This window comes from Dermacentor albipictus, chromosome 1, assembly GCF_038994185.2.
Source record: "Dermacentor albipictus isolate Rhodes 1998 colony chromosome 1, USDA_Dalb.pri_finalv2, whole genome shotgun sequence".
Taxonomy (NCBI): Eukaryota; Metazoa; Arthropoda; class Arachnida; order Ixodida; family Ixodidae; genus Dermacentor; species Dermacentor albipictus.
The window spans coordinates 228132669-228154485 of NC_091821.1; the positions used below are offsets into that span (position 1 = coordinate 228132669).

The 21817-nt window shown below is 46.4% G+C and overlaps 1 protein-coding gene and 1 non-coding gene across 8 annotated transcripts in view; both read left to right on the top strand.

Moving 5' to 3' along the window:
* Positions 1 to 13006, top strand: part of LOC139054251 (probable phospholipid-transporting ATPase IIB) — an 84356-nt gene extending 71350 nt beyond the window's left edge. For 6 of the 7 annotated variants that reach the window (XM_070530971.1, XM_070530974.1, XM_070530972.1 and 3 more), the window contains 6 exons: positions 373 to 526; positions 690 to 821; positions 11098 to 11206; positions 11329 to 11386; positions 11500 to 11703; positions 12490 to 13006. In XM_070530971.1, coding sequence (XP_070387072.1) covers positions 373 to 526; positions 690 to 821; positions 11098 to 11206; positions 11329 to 11386; positions 11500 to 11703; positions 12490 to 12623 — 791 coding nt within the window. In that variant the 3' untranslated portion in view covers positions 12624 to 13006. Of the gene's footprint in view, positions 1 to 372; positions 527 to 689; positions 822 to 4125; positions 4320 to 11097; positions 11207 to 11328; positions 11387 to 11499; positions 11704 to 12489 lie in introns of those variants that run through there. The other variant, XM_070530977.1, reaches the window with a different exon arrangement.
* A 5557-nt stretch (positions 13007 to 18563) lies between these two features.
* Positions 18564 to 18635, top strand: TRNAE-CUC (transfer RNA glutamic acid (anticodon CUC)). The gene has a single exon. It is a non-coding gene; the product is annotated as a tRNA-Glu (tRNA).
* The last annotated feature ends 3182 nt before the right edge of the window (positions 18636 to 21817 follow it).

The following is a 21817-nucleotide window of genomic DNA, read 5'->3' on the forward strand; positions in this document are numbered from 1 at the left end:
TTAATTTGCAATTTTTTATAGTAGTAATTAAAAAACAGGTGCTTGCAATTCGTCAGACTCTGCAGCCTCATAGTTGCAAGCTCTCTTTCGCTTGAATTTGAGTTGCACTAGTCTACCATGTCTCTCTCTCTATCTCTCACTCTCTTTCTCTCTCTCTCCCCCCCCCCCCCCTCTTGCCTTATTGAAAGAAATGTAGCAGTTTTTATTTCGTGCAAGGGTCTGGAATAATGGCTGATGCTCATGGCTTCATTTTCTTCTCTTCCATTGGGGGGGAGGGGGGCTTGCGATGTCTGCTTTCTAAATGATGAATGTTACTCAGTGTGCTGAAATGTTTGGGCGAGTAGGATCTTTTAACTTTTGTCTTCTCTCCAGGGGACGGTGGCAATGATGTGAGCATGATTCAGGAGGCTGATGCAGGCATAGGCATTGTGGGTCGGGAGGGCAACCAAGCTTCCTTGGCAGCCGACTTTTCTGTCACCCAGTTTCATCACATTGCTCGACTGCTGCTTGTACATGGTCGCTACAGGTATGTGTGCTCGGTTTTCTGTGAACCTCTAACCAGCTAACGGATTAGACAAATTTTAAGTTGTCAGCGCCTTCAAGTTCTGAGTGCCTGCCTCGGTAGTAGCATGAAAGCTCAGTGTTATGCAGTGTGAATGATGACTTGCACTTTCCTGCCACTTTCCCAGCTACAAAAGGTCAGCTGCATTGAGCCAGTTTGTTATCCACCGAGGATTGATCATCTCAACAATGCAAGCAGTTTTCTCATCTGTGTTCTACTTTGCTTCTGTTGCACTGTACCAAGGGCTGTTAATGGTTGGGTAAGTCCATTTTTAATCAGCTGTTTCCTTTTAACTGCTACCTCGTATGATGGTATGCTTGAAGGTTAAATAGTGGATTTATCCTGTCTAATATATGCTTTTTTTTCATCAATTTATTCCTTTCCATTTGCCTTACAAGCTGAATAGCAATTTCGAGATGTTTTTCTAATTAGGCAGCCATATTTTAGTTAGTTTTGTCTGCGTACTGGTAGGTCTAAAGCCCTGTTTAAAAAATCACCTTGCTGGCAGAGTTGTTTGAATTCAGCTAGACTCTACATCCTCCCCTCACTGCTTGCCTATGTCACACTATCAGAGGCACCTGAGGCCCTTATAAGGGTCCTGAACCACCCCTCAGGCTTGGTAAGAAAATAGTTTGCGGATAGCATATGCTGCTATGGACATCTCAGCCAAATTTCGCACTCGTGCGTGGCGCGTGGAGCTCGCAAGCGGAGCGCAAAGTTGCCTTTTTCTCAAACGCCCTCTTTTTCTTTCCCACAGAAGCCTGCTCCTCACTATTTTCTGGACGATTTATTTTGTAATATAGTAGATTCTGATGTGGCTGTTATTTGCCAATAGCTGACATCAATCAAGAAAGGTGTTTGGATCAGTGCGCTTCTTCCTACTGTTACTGTGTATCTTTAGTTACACACTTAAATAAACAGGCTGAAGTAGGTGAAAATTTGCTTTCGAATTTCGAAAATAATTATGTACTTCCAGAGGAAGCCAAGTATCGTCTGCTCATGCTCAGCCGCGGCCGCCCACATAGGAATCAAATTTTGGCCACTCTGCTTATCGGTGACATAACCATCGGGTCTCGCTAATTTCGACTAATTTTGAGCACTCGACTAGTCTCAAACCACACGAAACTTAAGGTCAGATCACGCACATGGTTGCCAGTGCTTATCCCCTTCTGCAGGCTGCTCCTGGCTAGACGCATTGGCAGACATTGCTTCACATTTAGCTGCAGTGCTCCAAAGTTCGCAAGTTGAATGTGGCGGCTATCCACCGATCAAGCTGGTGCAGGACAAAGCTGGTCCACACCATGTAGCATGGTTAGACTGGAGCACATGAGCGTGCACTCCATCCTTGTCGTGCACTAAGCAAATGCTGTGCATATGCACTACAGTTGCATGTAGCTGCAGTCTGCTATGTAGTGTGGATACCGCAGGGTGCTGTGATGAGCTAGTTCACTGAGGACGCTGCAGCACGCTGAGGACAACCTTGTTTGGCACATTATAAGCACCAAAATCAGAAATAGTGGCGTCTACATGAACATCCAAAACCAAATTTGAACTGTGTGTCATGGTGACATTGAGCAGGTGCAGCATGGTGGGCATGCCTGCTCCACCGTAGCCTTCGTAAAGTCATTGAGGAAAAAGTGGAAGCACTGTATAAGATTTGTTTGATTCCCAATAACTCCACTTCTGCTGAATGCACTGAAGTATTTTTTGCGGCAAGGTATTTCTGAAATAGTGTATTTAACTCCGAATGCATTTCTCAACTTAGATAAAATGTGGTTCAGGGCCCTTTTTGAAGGCCAACTGCAATGAAATTGGGGGTGCTGAAACTGCGATTTCGTTATAACACACATGGTAGTTGGTGGGGGGGTGGATTTCTTTACTACCTGAGGTTCTTTAACGTCTGCTCAATGCATGTTATTGCATTTTGCCCCCACCGAAATGTGGCCGAATGAGGCGGTAGGCCTAGCTCATTGACAGTGGCAATGACGGCCGATGGCGCTTGCTATCTGGCCACATGCAGTTCATCACCATCATAGTGCACTTATTTTTCTCAACACGATTAATGCAGGCCTAAATTAATTAATTTTCTCGGTGTCGTTTGTGCGAATAGCAAACGAAATATAGGATACTTGCAAGCCAGCCAAGCCACCTTGCTGGTATGCTCGATGTTTGCTTTCCATCTACGAGACGAAATGCAGTCAGATCATTGCTTGTGATCACGCCTGTGGTTCAGTATTGAGCGCTGCTTTACAAAGTGCGCAAATTTGGCATTTTTTTCTATTAAGTACTACTTCATGTGAAAAACAGACTGCAGCCAATTGCCATGTCACCGTGAGCGGCGATAGACGCGGTCGCCTCGGCTGTGTGATGGGACTAGCGACGTACCAGCCCTATGGCAACGCTAGCTGTGTAGGCCTGCGTAGTCTGAGCTGTTGACCACAGCCGCCAAATCTCTCCAATTCTGTACCAACTCTGTATATTTTATTTTGTGCACGAAAATTTGTGCACACGTTTCGGCATGTTTATGACATGTGACCGTGCTGCCTGCATATGTGAATGTGTGCTAAGCTATCTACATACCAGGTGGCTCAATTTCTAGAGCTGTAAATAAATTTGAATGAAACGTGTTTTAAGGTGAATCTGCAACTCAACCTATAGATCCAAGGCTCATCTTAATCTAGCTTTCCCACAGTGCAGTGAGAAATGGTATTGACGATCCTAGGTACCCTTGTTAGCTAATGCAAGCAACACAAAATAACAGAGAAGCTTTACTGTGACAAAATGTTCGGTGCATAATCGATGATCTGGTATCAAAACCAACTTTCGCTTTTTAGTGCAGTGGCCCATTGCTTGTTACGGTTTTAATCAACAGAAAATATGAAAACTTCAGTTCCTTGCATTTTTTGGCGGAACGGAACTTCGTGTAATGTGTTTCCTTCGTTGTAAAACCATAGATAAGGACTGCACACATAAAACGACACACACAATGTGAAAACCCAGCAACTACTCAGGCAGGCACGGCGGCCAGCGGCGGCGGAGTGCCTACCATGCGAAAATCATTTCCAATAACAGCGCCACTGCTTTTTCGTTTTGTAGCATCTTGGCGTAGGTGACTGGTGCGAGCGCATGAGCGCACCAGTCACCTTGAAGGATGTGGGCAAAGGACCAACGTTGCATTCCTCACTGTGCCCACTTTCACTTGTGCTTGGTATGATGTCGGCAATGTAGTCTTCATTTTCGGGCTCTCCTGTGGATGCGACACCATCATCTGCACTCGCAAACTCGTCGACTGCCGATTCGTCAACGGCTTCTGGAAATTCTGACAGCTTGCTCCAAACTTCAGCGACACCAGCAACAGCTTCATCGTACTCATCAGAATTAACAGTCATCACCGGGCATGCAGAAGCCGGCACGTCTGAAGCAATTTCGGATGAAGCACTTGTACACGGCCATGCATACGCGCCGGGTGCCACGGGCACTGGATCGTGAGTTTGTTCGATTTTGCCCTAATCTCCCCCTTATTCTTCAAGGTTGTGCTGAGAGTGCTCCTCGGAATCTTGCAGGCTGCGGGGACATCCGACTTCTCACCGTGCTCAACCCGATTTATGATTTCAAGCTTCACGGCAAAAGGCAAATTCTGCTGCTTCATAGCAACACTGCAGAAGAAGGCCCACAAGGCGCAAACGCAATGAACCAGAAAAGCAGCGAAAGAACTCGCGCTTGCGCCACCTTGCACGACGAGGCCACAAGAACCTCTGACTGGCTGTCTGAGCAAGTGCTGCAGGTGGGCCAGGATCATTTTTTGTGTCGAAGGATCACCCGACGCAGCGTGGTCACGGTAGGGAGAGCGGTTAGATGGAACCGCGCCACCAGGTTTTCTTGCCACCGCGAGGGAGAGCCAACTTCTGGGGTCATGTTTCAACCCCTTGACGCTCGATATATCGGGAGTCGCTGCTGTTTTTGTTTGATTTCAGCGTAATCTTTGCTATATATATATTCAAAGTAACTATACCATGTTCAGAAATTGTGCAATATACAAAATAATTCGATCTAAACGGGTTTGATATAGTCAGGTTCGACTGTACTACTCATAACCATAGTTGGCCTTTGACTGTTTACCTACTGCATTACTTCCGAAAAAGAATAAAAATTCAGTGCCCTGAACTTTTTGAAGTGCCCAATGGAAGCTGCACACCAAGGCAAGTCTGCTGATCTATTCAAATGAATCACTCTTATTTCTAGAAAACACGAAAAAAAAGATCTTTTTACCAAGAGAGAGTGCTCTATTGCACAACTTGCTGTTAGTATTTGGAACATTGTTGAAGGAGCTACAGAAACATCATAATTTCCATGTCCTTGCTTTTGTGCAGAGCTCTAGGCTGTCATCTGTGACACTATTATGCTGCAAGACTTGTCTTCACATGGTGTACCTCCAAATATATAGCATGTAGCGCCATTTCATAGCCTTAGGACCACATTCAGGTTTCCTTTGTGTGTTTTTACTTGTCCTTTTCTGATCTTTTTAAGCACATGAAGCGGCATCTTGTAGGATTTTGGCATTTAAGTGTGAGGAGTATACCTGCAGAAGTGACCAGCAAGACTACATGCTCTTAAGTTGTCTGACTCATTCAGACAACTTGCACCAATAATGACATAATTTTCCTTGTTGCCAGCATAAAAAACACTTTCAAGTCAGATTTCCATATCTTGTTCGATATATGAACCATCTATGTTTACAACTATGATTAAAAAAGAAACGTAGACCTACTGAACTGGTTCTTGGCATAGGAGGAAGGCACTTTTTAGTGTGGACAAGTTTTAACTCATTTTTGGGAGCATAAATGAGAATTGAGTGGATAAACCCAGCTCTCTACGGAAGTTAATGTGTTGAAAGAAATAGAGCCCACTAGATAACCCTTTACCGGAGCATCTCTTCTTCATCCCATTTCTCAATGCTGCTTTCCTCTAAATGTCTAGCCAACTAGGTCCGATTAATACCTATATTGGAGCCCTTTTTCTCCTTTATAGCGATAACTGTTAAGGGCTCACTCACCTTATCATTTTGATGTCCACCGATGTGCGGTGGCAACTGTCACACGAATACCAAAGTACTTTTCAAAAAGGTAATAAAGAACTTGTTTTTAAATTGAAGCTTTCGGCCATATTACAAAGCAGTGATGCTACAGTAAAGAATAATATGGTGCCTGGAGAGCACAGTTGCCCAATGGAAGCTACTGTGATTGGCTGACATGCTATGATTGGCAGATGCCATGCTCTGCAATTTATCAGTCAGTGTTTAGTCCAAACCACACGTACTTGTGAAAAAGACATACAGAGGCAAAAAAGTGGACAGGACAAACGTTGGGCTAGCGCTCATCCTTTTCACTTTTTCACCTCTGTATCTTTTTTTTTGTCCTGGTTTCCTGTTCATCTGCAAGCTTATCCATAAATGTCCTTCAATTCGGACTCAAAGAGGAGACACTGATACACGACGAAAAACAACTATCACACACCGGAAGTTCGGCACTAACTGAATAAAGCCAGCATATGGACATGATACAATTAAAAAACTATTTGTGCATATGACGCTCTTACATTAACTTTTCTATAGCATGTTCACTCTGCGAGCGCAATACATGCCATAGCCCTGATCAGCGCTCGATTGACAGACTTAGTCACAGACTTAGCCACGGTTGCAGGAAAACTGCAACAGTGGGGCTTCTATGCTGTTGTCCATATAGTTCCATGGGAAGTTGTTGAATGTCAGCAAATAGCCTATTAGCAGTGCCATGCGCAGTATGTGATATAGCCTCCGCAGGGCTTCCAGCTGAAGCTTGTCTCCCACCCCACTGCTTCGGGCAGCAAGATAGCCGGTCATGGACACCAGCACTGTGTAAGGACTTCCCCAGCCACTTCAGCAGCAGGACAGTAGGCTGCGGACACCAACACAGCCCAGGAACATCTGTGACCTGTGCACTTCAGCAGCTAAACAGCATGCTGCGGATATGAGCACATCCTCATATATCCTTCGCAGGACTCCCAGCTCATGCTTGTCACTCGCCCAACTGCTTCAGGCAGCATTATAGCCGGTCATAGACACCAGTGCTTAAGGACTTCCACAGCCACTTCAGCAGCAGGAAAGTAGGCTGTGGATGCCGACTCAGCCCAGAAACATCAGTGTCCTAAGCACTTCGGCAGCTGGACAGCATGCTGTGGATATGAGCGCAACCTCATATATCTTCCGCAGGGCTTCCAGCTCAGGCTTGTCACCCACCCAACTGCTTCGGGCAGCAAGATAGCCGGTCATAGACACCAGCACGGCCTAAGGACTTAAGGCCACTTTGGCAGCAGGACTGTAGGCCGTGGACACCAACACAACCCAGCAACATCAGTGGCCTGAGCAGCAGTGGGACAGCATGCTGTGGACACGAGCATGGCCTCAACTACTCAGACACATCATCCACCAAGAACCTTCGGTGGTAGAAGCACATTGGCCATTGAACTGCCTCTTGATGTCCCAGCATCCGTCATCACTGAATCCCATACCACTAACAGCTCTGCGGCAACTGTGAGCGCATAGATTTAATTACACACTACATGTGGCTCAGTTGTTTAAAGTAGGGGTAGGCAAATATTCCAAGCAAGTTTCGAATATAAATTGAATATTGCACGCTAACTATTTGTACTTAAAAAGGGGCTATGTTCGGTATTTTGGAATATTTGAACTGACCAAATGTTTTGCAACAACCAACTGTTAAAGTCTTGTTACTGTTCTCTGTCTGCTAAACCAAGTATCAAAAATTATCGCAAGCGAGATAATGACAAAAGACTTCAAAGCAATGCCAAAAAACAAATAAGTAATGCAAGCTTTGTTTTTGGTTTTGTGACAGAAGCCTATATGTCAACCTGTGATTTCTGCTTGCAGTCTGTCATTTGGTGTTTTTGGCAGTCTAGTCAAGTAACGGTGTTGTCTTTTGCGCTTCAACCAGTGGTGTCTCCTTGCAGTGGGTCTTTATATGTACTTGTGTTTATGGCACACAAGTCCTTCAGCAGCCTTTTCTTTTTTTCCACAACTTCTGATCTATTTTAACGCGACAGCGTTAAGGAGCTCGTGTCGCAGAAAAGCCGGTGTCGTCGGCGTCGGCGTTTTGCGGCGTTGACCGTGAGCGATAAATCACGGCAGGCACTCCATAAATAAAAAGCAACTTCCAAGATGGGCTGGGTGGGAATCGAACCAGGGTCTCCGGAGTGTGAGACGGAGACGCTACCACTCAGCCACGATTTCGATGCTTCCAAAAGGTACAAACGCGCCTCTAGTGAATGCGGTGTTGCCTTCGAAACGAGCCGTGGAAAGTTATACGGTGGTGTATATCGGTAATTATGAACATGTAACTTACAGAAGTCGCAATTACACGAGTAGCGAAGTGCGTTTCGCTGCATTTCTTCTGCGCTTTCTGCACACGGAGAGCCATCTTGCGGCAAACACAGAAGACCCCCTCCTCTCCATGTACGGCGCTGCCCCGACAGATGGCGCGCCACGCGCGCATTGGAGCTGTCGCGGCTCGGACTCTCTCCCCTGACAACGCTTCGCCTTGCTCCCTCTGTAGAATCAAGCGTCCTTCCTTTCTTTAGATCACTATCTCTCTATCTCTCTGCCCGTGCCGATCACGGCGTTTGGCTGGCGTGCATCATTTCCCCCTCCGGGATACCGAGTTCTTTGGTTCGCTCCGCTTGCTCAGGCGCACGTTTCGTTGCTGCGCCGAACGCCGCGTTGCTCGACCATATGGCTCGACGCTCACCGCGTCTGATGCGGGGCGCCTCGTAAGTGATGGCTGCCCTGTAGCCCATTGTCTTACACCCATTGGCGGGTCGACGGGAAGGCTATCGCGTTCCACTCTTGAAGGCGAAGCTTAAGCGTCCTCCAATTTTTTGGCAACCATTTATTTTGCATTATTGGAAAACTTGTCATACAGCAGCATTCTTGGAAAGTTTCTTTGAAGCCGAGCTCTAAAGTTGGTAAGAGGCTATCTGTGCTGTTATTTTAATGACAATTAATCATCTTGTGTTTAAAGCTGATTCTTTGTTTCTGATACCTAGCTGTCTTCCTTGCATTAGTCAGTACAGGTGTGGTACCCAATTGCAGTCACTGATCGATAATTCAGACTCGACGGGGACCGCCGAAAAGTCCCAAGTAATCGTGAGTCTGAAATTAAGGATTCACCTGAAAATGAGCAACTTTATTACACAAATGCCAAAAAAATGTGCCATATTCTCAGATCGTCCCTTTCGAGGACACTTTCAATTTCGTATGGCTAGTGCAAGGCACATCTACGTCTTCAAGCAATGGCATCCTTGGCACAATGCCAAGCACACTATGTTATCACACTGTGGAAATCTTCTCGCCCATTTACGTTTCCGGTGCTAGTCACTCGAAATATTGAAATATTAAAGTACACATCTTCGAAAGTGATCGTCCTAGACTATGGCCAAAGTTAGTCAGCGTGTTGCTGCTTGCACATACACTTGCCTTTGCCCCACATATTTCGTGTCCACAATTTTCTAGCAGTGTCCTTTATGCAACTTCTTTTCACTCTATTCGCACTTCGTCAGTGGTCCACACATGTTATCAATGGGAGCAGCCAGCCATGATCGGTGGATAAGAGCGGCACAGAATGAAATAGAAGGCATCGCTACGAAATCGCAGCTCATATCTCGACCATTGTAATGCTGTTGCTACAGACCGACAAAAGTACAGTCCGAATTCTTATCGGCGACTGCTAGATCGACTAAGTTTCGCTATTTTCGGTTTTCAGGAGGCTGCGGTAACACATCAAAACAAAAATATCGCTATTTCTGCTAGACTAGGTGGCCAAATTGGCACACAGTCGAGCAGTTGGAGTCCAAATTATCGCACTATACACTGCAAGGTGTCCGAAATTTCATTCATCCTTATACATTAAGTCTATGGTGCTAGTGGCGGTGTCACAGAGCTGTCCAAATAGTCAAGAATGTCCGAATTATCGATTGGGGACTATAGTGAAATAAATATTCCTGTTGTAAATATATGCGTCTGTGTCTGACTATTCTATTCTACTATTCACATTTGTGTTCGAAAAAAAATGACATTCTTCCACCTCTACTTTAAAGCCTTCTTCATCCATCAAGCATTCAAAGCACCAAGAAATTCAAAACTCCATTGCACTGTCATGTCCGCTCAAGAAGCAAGAGGCGGAGTAGATGAAAGACGAAAGAGAAGGAAGATGAAAACATGTCTCTCTCAACTTCTCCGTGTCTCCAGAAACGAAGACGACTTGCAGTTCCAGTACTTGAAAGGAGCATCTTGTGCACATCTGAAAATGATTTCTACAACCGACACCGCGTGAAACAGTGCAATACTTACTGTGCATAATATTGCACCAGCCATCATGTCACTGCTTTGCATTATGTCAGGTGAAACTGCAATTTCTTTTTTTCTTTTTCTTTGATGGCACTGACAGCTTCACACATGCTGTTTCCTCCAGCATTGCTAGTTCCATTTGCATATGCAGCACATTTCTTGTGGGGACATCTTTGCTTTTACCCTTTGACTACCACTCAGAAACCGACCCTCGCACATCCCCTGCCACTCCCGAGTATACTCGTTTTCTGTATACAGTGCACTCACTGCATCTACAGCAGCAAGTAGGGCCAAAAAGGCAACTTTGTTTTTGTGCAATCTATGGAGAGGTCATATAAACAAAAAAACTTGTAAGCGAAATCGATGACAGTAAGTACAGTGCATATCTCATGGCTGTCTCGCTTATACTCAGCAAGGCAGCCATGGAAAACTTGTTTGGCAGATCTGTTCGAACTTTCACAGACTGAAAGATTCATTATTGTTGACAAAACCTGAAACGGAAGAAAGCAAGGATAGAGATTGCCTCAATGTAGCATGAAATTTTCACTGAACCAATGCACAAGAAAACCCAGCAGGTGCTGAAGAACAATCGAAAATATACCTGCCAGTGAAAGCGTGAAGTTACACAACTTAGCTGTTTTGTGTGTCTTAATTGGGGGAGTTGGCTTACTCCTGTATCTTCCAAATGTTTTCTGATAATTCTAAAATCTACATAATTTTCTTATTTGACCATATTAGCTATGGATATCCTGATATACACATACATATATATATATAGTTCAGACTTTATATTTGCCTGAACTACTAAAAAGTGACGCTTGCTATAGGTAAAAAAGAAGGGCCTTTGCACAACATGTATGTAGGTTTTAAATATAACTGTCTTGTGTGCTAATCAGGAAAGTGCAAACCACCAGATTAAGTTAACCAGGTGCCGCAGCTTGGCTGTGCAACTTGAAATGTGTTGACGAATGGGGTTCATGCCCAGCAAGAAAAGCAAAAGGATTCAGCACCCAAGAAGAGGAGTGTTGTCCAAAGTGTAAATTTTGCAAACTTTTAGAGTAAGGGCAGCTCACAGGACATTTGGTCATTCACAGAACATTTTTATAATTACTGTTAATCTTATTTTTAATTATTTCAGGTATGCCACCGTGTATACAATGTTTCCTGTTTTTTCACTGGTTCTGGACCAAGATGTGGAACCAAAAATAGCCCTCACTTACCCTGAGCTTTACAAGGAACTTTCAAAGGTACTTTATCCTCCTTTTGCAGATTGCTTGATATTTTGTGCACTGTTCATATGTTACTGCACTTAGCCGAGTATGATTACAGAATGGTCCGTGTTTAAAAGCTGTGCCACCTTCTTCTGCAGGGGCGATCTCTGTCTTTCAAGACATTCTTCATATGGGTGTTAATCAGCATTTACCAAGGTAGTCTATTCTATGGTTACTCAAGCTGCACAGTCTTTCTTGGATAACATTTTTTCTTTTGTTCATTAAGACTGAATTGACCAGACTTCACTTTTCTTTTTCTTTTTTTGCAGGTGGCATTATTATGTATGGAGCACTGTTGCTCTTTGAAGATGAGTTTATTCATATTGTTTCCATCAGTTTTACATCTTTGATTTTGACGGAGCTGCTGATGGTTGCCTTGACAATACGCACTTGGCACTGGCTAATGATTGCTGCTGAAATGCTTAGCCTCGGCATATATGTCGCTTCACTTTTTGCTCTCAACGAGTTTTTTGGTAAGTTCAGGCAGTGCTGTTTGTTTTCACTTATATTGCGAACTTGACACTTATGCATGTTCTTGCACGTGCAGTAGTAGTTTGTTCACAAGCACAGCATGCACAAAGGTGTATTACCCCTTCAGTCAAAAATTATGGTGGACTGCTGATCAATGTGTCAGAGTTATAAAATTTTATTCCAAGGCGCTGCAGACTTCATAGAAGAAAAGTCAAGGTAGTAGCATCATTATTCCAAGGCGCTGCAGACTTCATAGAAGAAAAGTCAAGGTAGTAGGATGATGCTATGTACATTTTCTAGTCAGTACGCATAATTACAGAGTAATTGAATATCAATATGGTGCACAGTCATGTTTGTTTTTTAATTAATAACAACTGTTACAAGAAAGGAAAAAAAGATTTTCTTGCAATTGCTAACACAACGCAGCATGTCGAACATCCCGTCAAATATGGCAGTACTTTAACTATAGCGGTTGTGTGTAGTAACACTACGCCCACTGAACTGAAACCCCCTGCTACTCTGAGTGTACAGGGGGCTCGATTCACATGCAATGGAGTCTCAGACACTTGTATCCTTGCCACCACTGGCCAAAACTCGCAGGAACAGGTTGCTTACAGAAATGTGTACACCGCAACTGAAGGGGTTATATTTTGCAAATGTGGAGTTTGTAGAGGACAATCTCGGTAGCTCCGCTTTATGTGCTTTGCATTCCTTCAGCCTTGTACCGTCTACCTTGTTTTTGTTCTCATTGGTGTGTTAATATATGAAGATCCTTCTTTTCTTTTTAGATACCCAGTTTATTCAAACCCCTGCATTCTTGTGGAAAGTTACAGTGATCACGTTGGTGAGCTGTTTGCCACTCTACATTCTCAAGTACCTTCATCGGAAAGTTGCGCCATCAATCTACTCGAAACTCACATGACACAATTGCTGCAGACTCTGTGTGCATGTGAAGTGCTCTGCATTCAGAATAATTCTGGGTATTGCAATTTTGTGTGCTCTTATCTTTTTTTCTTTTTCTTTGCTGGCATGTCTGGCCTTATTTAATAGTTATGTCGACTGCAGTGATGGTTTTACCCAGTAAGGTATAGCTGGGAGGAATTATGATTGTGAAATTTAACCGTATGAGGTTAAGTTATTGATGTCACTCTAATTATTGTTGTTTTTCTGCATTTTTTATTCTTGCTGTCTTACTGGGACAGCGTTGAAGTAATCTAGTAAAAACAAATATTGACTATTGCTTGCAAAATGGTTAAGGTAAGGTGCACCAGCGTGTGTTGGTTAATAAAGATTGAATTGCAAGTGTTTGATGTCTGTTCAGCTTTTATGTGCAAGTTTTCTAGATTTTGTATTGTCGGCCCGGGCATGTGGAGTATGTATGAATGCTGTGGCTTCGTCTGATGCTGTATGCAAAGTTTATGTAGGGGACTACATTACAAGGCCACCCACCAGGTTTCGGCATTGAAAACAAACAATTCTGGTGACTGGTGCATAGGCACGGAGCAAGACATTTAGGAGGGGAAACTCCCGTCAGCGCGAGTGAGCACGGGCGACCAGATAAGGTCACAATTGTTGTATGCACCTACGGGGCCATATACAGTGGCGGCGCCATGCGGCGCGTCGGAGAAGTCGCAGCGAAAAAAAAAAAATATGCAGCGCCCGGGCAGGCGGTTGTTCCGGCGCGCTCTCAATGGCGGTAATTTCTTTCCAAGCCGCCAGCACGATAACGGCTCCGCAGGCTTGTGACTTTTTCTGGTCGCCGCAAACAGTGGAGTTTCCACTCCTAAATGTTTTTTGCTCCGTGTGCATAGGTCATGTCTGATGCTGTGTGCAAAGTTTATACAGGGGACTACTATTAGAGGGCTGCCCAACAAATTTTGGCATTGAAAACAAACAGTTGCAGTGTGTAGAGCATGCTATTACAATTGTGTGTGCAAAATATTAACACTTATGTACGCTGCAAATACAGCTGAACATTTAAATGAAAGCCCACTCACCCTTAGTTCCAGGGAAGCCAGTTTACTCTCCAGAAGTAGATGTTAAAAAACGTAGGTTTCACCTGTCTAGTTACAGGTTCCGTTTGCCATGCGCAGGTAGACAGGAGCAACAAACAAGGGAAATTCTCATAAAAGGCAGAATGTGCAAAACCATCACTGGAACTGCACTGCACAAAATTTAAATGCGAGGAGAGAAAGAAAGAAGGCGATGCTTGTGACGTAAACGTGCTCAAGGAGAGGTGTTGACGTGATTGGGGCTGCTGTCCCTGATGTAATAAAAACGCTTTGTTTAAAAGGGCCTTGAGCTACCTACAAAAGGGGGAGAAAAAAATGCAAGCACCTGTTCTCGTCGCTTTATGATTTAATTGGTCATGAAGGGTCCCCTCACTGGGCTCTATAGGAAATTTTGTTTATACACTGAAGGTTGTAAAGTGCCATCAGGATGCTTTCTAATGCATCCATTTTTCAAATTCATTCAATTTGTAGAAATTGAACTGTCTGATTGCCATGCTGCCAGGCAAGGTTCGATGCCAACATAGACTCACTCTTCTTTTGCCTCGACTAGCATCCGTAAATGACTTTCCTTCTCTCCATTCTTCCGTATGGAGCCGAGGGACTACGTCATGTTTACGTCTCAAGTCTCGCCTAAATTTTTTTCCCTTTCTTTTTTTTTTAATGCAAAAGCGTCAAATGGCCCATTAGCGAAAAAGCCAGCGTCTGTAGCAGCGAAACGGCACCTAAATCCCATTGGCTGCTATGCTTTGTCAGGTGTGCACCTCAGTGGAGCAAAGCGGGCAAAACGGAACACCTGCTGCAGTGGTAGCGCACCAGGTGTTGCGTAAGGGGAGAGGGCATCGCCGTGACGCCACGTCACCAGCACGCCTCGATGAAGCAGATAAGGCAACATGACACTGCGCACCTGCCGGCCTTGGTGGCCACTGCTGCTTGCTCAGTCTCTCGTCGTGCAGGACGTCAGTGGCATGCAGCATCCTTGATTTCTCAGCAATATCGTCCAAATGAGTCAAGTCTACAGCCAACATGCTAACATAGAAACTGTACAAAAAAAAGATAACCCGCACTAATTTAACAGCAAAACTCGGTAACATACCCTGCAGGAAAACTCTAAAACATTACTCTAAGCGCAAAACTCGAAGGACCGCTCAGCAGCGTTCTGTTGTACATTACTGCTTTCACATTCACAATTCAAGAAATGGTTAGATGTCCTTGTTCTTTTTTCTTTTTTCATTTTTGTTGTGCGACTCGCTTTCAGTGCTATTAAGACAACTTGGCTTGTTGGTTGAAAAAAGCTCACATGCAGGATATCTGTCCTGTTTGTTTCTACTTGTCTGTTGTTTTTTATTGTGCTTAAGTTAGTGTCTAAGTTTTTTCAAAAAAGCCACAGTTTCACTCAAAAGGTGAAGCATTGATTGCGATAGCAAATTATTAGACAGCTATACGAAATAAGGTAAACGTCTGCTTACTAACTACGAGGTTCGGTGCCAGAGTATGCCGAGCAAACGAAGAGTGATGTTCAAGTTTCCGAAAGAGCCCACGAAACACAAAGCATGGGAGCTGAACGTGAGACCATAAGACTGGCAGGTTTTAGACACTTAAGTGGTGTGCTCTGAACACTTCATGCCAGAAAGCTGCATGTCCGGCCCGTGCTATCTCGCTGAATTCTATTTTATACCGGAGCACTTGCACAGCGGGGACGATGTGAACCCTGTGAGTTCAAACTAGATGTGCGTGCCCGTCGATGGTGATGACTGGATGGCATGCACTAAAGCTTCAATTACGGTTTCCGCTGTTCCCGTTGCATTTGACGCTGATAGTACATGTCCAGAACAAGAATTCAAAAGGTAAATGCAAGGGATCTGCTTGACGTAACCAAAAAACTAAACATAACTGTGTATAGTAAAGTATTAAAACTCTGAGAAATGCAACACAAATTAGAGGTATACACATCAATTACACTACATAAGGTGATAATCGGAACCTCTCTTGCAAAGCAACAATGGTGCAATACAAAGAATAAGTACAGTGTGATGGAGGTGGTAAACAAAAAAAATATGAAAGCACAGACTATCTAAACTGCAAGAAGAAGCAGAAAAAAATTTATGTTGAAAAAGAAAGGAACTGAATCTATGAGGATTGTTGCATTTAAACGAAAAAGTTGAAATCTAGTTGCTCTAGGAAGCTGATTTTTTATTCAAGCTGCCCATTGTTTCTCAATTGTTGAAAATTGTAAAGTTAAAAAAAAAAAAGCTCAAGTATCAAGTTTACAACTCTAACCAAACTATAAAAACTATGTTACAACACTGTAAAGTGCACCTAATAATACATCTAAGGCAGACAAATTGCTCCTCTAAAATAAATCAATAATTTGTTTGTAAGGCTTCTGCAAAATCATTGTAATGATTTTACGAGAGTGAATCAGAAAGTCTTTGCCCCTATATATTCAATTTTTCAGCCAAGTTACGGCTGTAAATGCGAAGTCAACATATCCATTCCCAGCGGTGGACCTTTCTTGGACCAGCCTGGCCTCATCTGTTTGTAGCTTCGTAGCATGGCACTGCTGTCAGTTGTTGGATAGTGTCCCCTTGGAGCATATACATTAACTATATTGTTGAAGATGGCGGTTGTGCTTCACACATCCACAGCGTACGAGCAACGAAGTATAGATGTGACAACTGCCGACAAGCTCCGGTCATTTCACTGGGAGAGCCTCGACCATCCGCCATACAGCCGAGACTTCGCCCCCAGTGATTTCCACGTTTTCAGTCCGTTGAAGATGTTCCTGGCTGTGCGATTCACGTGTAACAATGAAGCCAAGACAGCATTCCGACGGTGGTTCCCACAGTCATCTGGACTAATTCTACCACAGGGCCATATCAAATTTAGTGCTGCAATAGTACAAATGTCTGGACCGGTGGGAATGTGTGGAAAAATAGTGTAAGGTACGTAGAGTAGTATGTATGTTTGTAATTACCTGTATTTACGTGTACCCTACCGGTACTTCGAACTCCACTTCCTCAAGGGACACTTCAAAACCCCATGCAGTGTCTCGAAACGCTATAGCTGTCTCAAGGGGAGAATGCGAGAACGCTCCCCTTGCCACAGTGAGCTATTGGAATACTGTGCGGTTTTTACCGCTGAGAAAGCCCTAGCCACACAGTAGGAAGTGGTTCTGTATGAGGGAGAGGTTGGCAGGACTGATCTCCACTAGTGGAGGTCAGTGGTTGGCACTAACCACACTGGGGGAAAAACTAGGATGCTTCGATGTCCTCCTCGCCTGCCGCTTCGTGTGCATTGAGGCACCCTGGGAAATATCTAAGCTGGAAAAACGCAAGCGGCGAGACACATGGTGCGATTTTACGTGAGGTCTGTCGTACGGTGCGTCGTGTCCGACTTTCCGCATACGACGATTCGGTACACATGGTACGAATGAGCCAGCGGCCCTCCGCCCAGAACCGGCGCCCCTGCATGGATGCTCTGAATTCTGCGTAACTTACGCAAAGAAGGTGAATTAAAACATGTTGGCACTGCAATCTCGTTTTAAACAAACGGTGACAATATAAACACGTCTATGCGAACACCGTAGGCGTGTTTCCGCAAGGCCGCGTTTGTAGTGTCGGCTCCGTTGGCACCTGCCGATGGCTAGGAGCCGGCAGGCATAGCTCGCTCGGCTGTCGAATCCGACACCGGTGGCGCTTACGACGCGATCGCACGCAGCTCGTATACCGAAGCGTCTATGTTCGTCGGCACAACATGGGCACAACGTGTACGGAATCGTTTGACTTTTTCGACGCCGATGGGAGCGAACTAGCAAGCAGGCGAGCTTGCGATCGCTGGGAGACGGTATAGGCCTAGCTCGCCGGCCGTCTATTCTGTGGCGGACAGCCGGTGCGATGCGTGCGCAGCTCGTAATAAAGCGCCTATACGTCAACGCAGTCAACGTCTGTTCATTTAAGTTTTCCCGTCGCCATTGGTCGCGATGAGAAAGTACGCCAGTCAGGCGAGCCGCTTCGCATAGAAGTGTTTTGCAGGTCTACCGCGTGGCCATGACGTACACGCTACCGGCTCTGTCATTGCCTGCGGACGTCCGACCTACGTGGCAATCGTAAGTTGATCGCGTGCGCGGCGTGCGATTCGACGCGGGGGGAGTTATTGGGCGCGTTAAGTTAGCGCGCTCCGAACTCCAAAGGAGCACGCTCGAGTGCGACGCCTTCGGAGCTTAACCAGCTTAACTACAGCCACTGTTTTCGGGTGCACGAACGCGCCGTCTGGCGAATGTTAGGTTGCTTCGGCTATCGCAGTTCGCGCGCTTTTCGCAAATGGCCTCGCCGACCGTACTCCTGCAGTTCTTGCTAGACGATGAAGAGGTAGATGAACTTGACGCGCGGCGGCGGAGGCAGCAGCAGCGGCTTACGTATGCGATGCAAGCTCAACGTTCGCGCCAAGCTCAAAGCGCGCCAACGCGTTCCCGATCTCGCCTGAGAGAATCTACAGACGCCCGGCTAGGGTTCTAGCCACCCTAGCCCGGCTGCGCAGCGGCGGGAGGGAACGAGTGGGTAATGAGAACGGACTTGCATCAGTTGCAAGAGTAGGAAACACGTCATTTTCCGGAAGCCGCAGCAGGCGCGCGCTCTCGCGCACCGTTTCCAGGATGGGGCGCGTAGAGCGCGCTCCGTAATCACGCACCGGAAGTCGCTTTTTAGCCGTTAAGTTTAAAAAAAGTGCACTCTGCGGGCTAGAGCGCGGTCGAGCGCCTTAACGCGCCCATTTACACTTGATCTTATCTCTACCGTTGTATTCTAAGGCGCCGTTATTCTATTTGAGAGGTCTATTAAGCACCGCAATACATCTCCGGCATGGTCTAGTGGTTAGGATACCTGGCTCTCACCCAGGAGGCCCGGGTTCGATTCCCGGTGTCGGAAGTATTTTTTTGCGCTTATGTATTTTGCTTTTTATCATTGTTTTCTTTAGTACGCGTCGACAGGGTGCCAGGTTGGGTTTAGGCCGATGGCCCGCGAAACACCGTCTCCCATTCGACGCCGCATGCGGCGGATGCTCTTGAGAACCTGTCGAGTGCGGCTGCTAATGCGAACGGTCGTACGACGGAGCGCACCATGTGCCTCATGCCCCGTCTATCTTTTTGGAAAAGAGAAGAAAATCACACAAAAATAATTCCCAGCATCAAACTTTCTGAACCACTACTCGGAACGTTGTTTTTGTACGCCTCCGTTGTTCGGGGTCTCCCTACTTTTCTGCCACCAAACCTTCAATCGCCTCTAATATCTAGTGCGGACACGTTTACTTCTCCCTGAGCCCAAGGTCTTCAAGGAGGCCAGAGGTGCCTAAATCGACCGCTGGGTAGATATCAACACATCCTAATAAAACGTGTGCCTTCGTTTCCCTAGCTCTACCGCAGCAGGCACATGCGTCTTCTCTGACGTACCTCGCTTTATTGACGCTTTTCGCGGCGATCCCATGGGCGCTGCCATGTGTAATCGCGTTAACAGCAGTTACCGTGCGCGCGCCACTGAACGGGCCGTTCTCTTTGGCTTCCGTCCGCGGCACGCGGCAAGCCGCGAAAAATTGGTCCAGGACGGATCTCTCCCACAGTACCACAAAAACTGCCGCGCGGCAGCTTCCGCGGTGCGCGTTCTACGCACAATCGTAGGGGGCATCTGTGAAATAGGCGAGATTGTTTGTCGCCGCGTGGGAAGCGAGCGCCGGGGGACGAAGGTGCCTTGTGCTCCGTTTGTGCTTCGACGCCGTGGTGCTCGCTGTGCGTGTTCGCGGAGTCTCTTGCATGTGTAGCAATATGCGCTTTCCCTAGCTGTGGCACACCAGGCGTCGCAGCGTCGAGATCAGTGTAGCGACTGCGTTCCAGCCCTTTCCGTTTGTGCTTCGACGCCGCGGTGCTCGCTGTGCATGTTCGCGGCGTCCGTACGCTTGCGCGTAACCCGCGTTCACGAAGTGAAACGTTACTGTAACCTCTTTCCTCTAGTGTGGTCAGGGCTTTAAACTGCACTATTCTTGGGATGGGCCCGGGATACGGTTGGACAGTTACAAGAAATCGCGCTTAGTTCATAGAGATTGCTAAACGCATTAAAACAAAAGTGTGTAAAAGAGACGAAGGGAGGCAGCGTCACCATGAGCTGGTAATTTGCGGTATCTCTGCTACATCTCGCAGCCTGTCCGCTTTGTTTTGCTCTATCATGCGCTTCATCTTATACTTTTGTTATGCCACACTGGGCCACACATCACCACTTATAATGTGCCGTTAGTAGTGCCTTGCGCGGAAACAATTGTAGTAGGCGCTTATGGGTCGAACACTGCAGGGGTAAGGAGAGGGAAGAAGAAGACATATGAGTATGCAAAAAAGAAATATTCACAGATGTATTCCAATCTGACAATTACACATCAAAGACAGCGAAGCTGTGTAAGCGAGTCGTCACAACCTTCAGAAGTACTAGACGTCCAGCTGTTTGCTGGCTCATGGCCTTGCTCGAACCCAGCAGCATGGCTGGCTGTTCTCGGTGACGGCTCCCACGCAGGTTGCGTTGCAGGACGGCGTCACCTTTCACAGCCGACACAGTTTTGGCTGACATCCAACACGAAGCCGGTATAGCGCGACGGGAAAATAAAAAAAAATAATCCGGATTACTCTTTAAAAAAGCCGCGCATAAGTTGTCTATTCTAGTGAGATTTACGCAAGGTAATGTTTACTTTAAAATCATTGATCATTGCACTTGATCATTGGCTCTGACACACATTGGTATTGTATTTGTATGAGCGCAGCGTTATACGTCTTTTCATTTCGCGGTGCATTGGCTGGAGCTGACAATGTCTCGTGCGGCACGTCGCAAACGGAGCTAAGTGTGGCGCGAATGCCTCGTTAATCGGGAGATCGCGAGAGGAAGCGCGTGGGTGACGCGTGGGCGAGACTCGCAGCAGCCACCGCAGACAACCTCCGCTCATGCAGCGCTACTAATACAGACAACGCGCGCTACTCTGGCGCCATCTCGTAGCCATCGTCGCCGCTTACGCTTTCGCCATACCGCCCTCGATCCGCTTTCCTCCTCGCGCTCTCTTCGCTCTCACCTCCTTTTTCACCCCCTGCTGCACTTCGTGTTCGCTCTCATCTTTCGCTGTGCTCGGACCGCGACGACGACGCTCGCGGCAGGAACGGGTGCCTAAGAGCTGCGCTCTAGAAGAGAACGTTACGAGCGGTAAGTTATCACAGTTGCTTCAGTAAAAGCAGGATTCGACAAGCTTAATGAAGTCAAGAATCGCGACCACTATGATTCAATCATCCATCATTTCGTACTCACTGCAGGCCAAGAAGATTATTTTCACTGTGCTAGAAAAGAAACTCCAATATCTCGGGTCTCGCAGGAGCAACAGAAAGCACACGCGGACCGTCACACGCCCTTTTCGGTGTAAACGCTGAGACAGCAGTGCACAGATGAGGCAAGCCTCGTCTGGCACGAGGCATAATGGGATCCTTTTATTTAACTTTCTCTTTATGCCTTGCGGTGGATCCTGCCGAAAGAAAAAAGAGAAAAAAAAGCCTCGGCCATGAACGCGGGAAGCGGCAAACAAGAAGCATATTAGAGCGCTTTAGGATAGGGGCCCTGTTACGATCGGCCTGCGGGGGCTGGCGATCTAGAGGAGAAGCGACCTTGGAACCCTCCTAGCTCGCTGCTGCGACTCACTTTGTAAGGACGACAATGCGCCGCGTCAACAGCCCATCGGCGCCGGCATGTCTGCTGCGGCGACTCGCTTCGTACGGAGGACAATGCGCCGCGTCAACAGCCCATCGGGACCGGGATGTCTAGACGCAGTCGGTGGACCAAGTATTGTTAGGGGATTCGCCGTCACCGTCACGGTTTGTTTGGAGCGGGGGAACTCCTGGAAGCTGTTTTGCGGCGCCGTCTCACGGGCCTTAGAAGTCTCAGTCAACGGACAGACGCGGCGGCTACTGTCTGCGGGGTCAACTCTGGGATCAAGAGGCGCCTGCTCAAGGCAGACCCGTGTCTGCGAAAACCCTCTCATCTTGTTGTGGTCAGTGAACATGTGCAGAAATGAGTGTGTAAACCCTCCCCCTCAA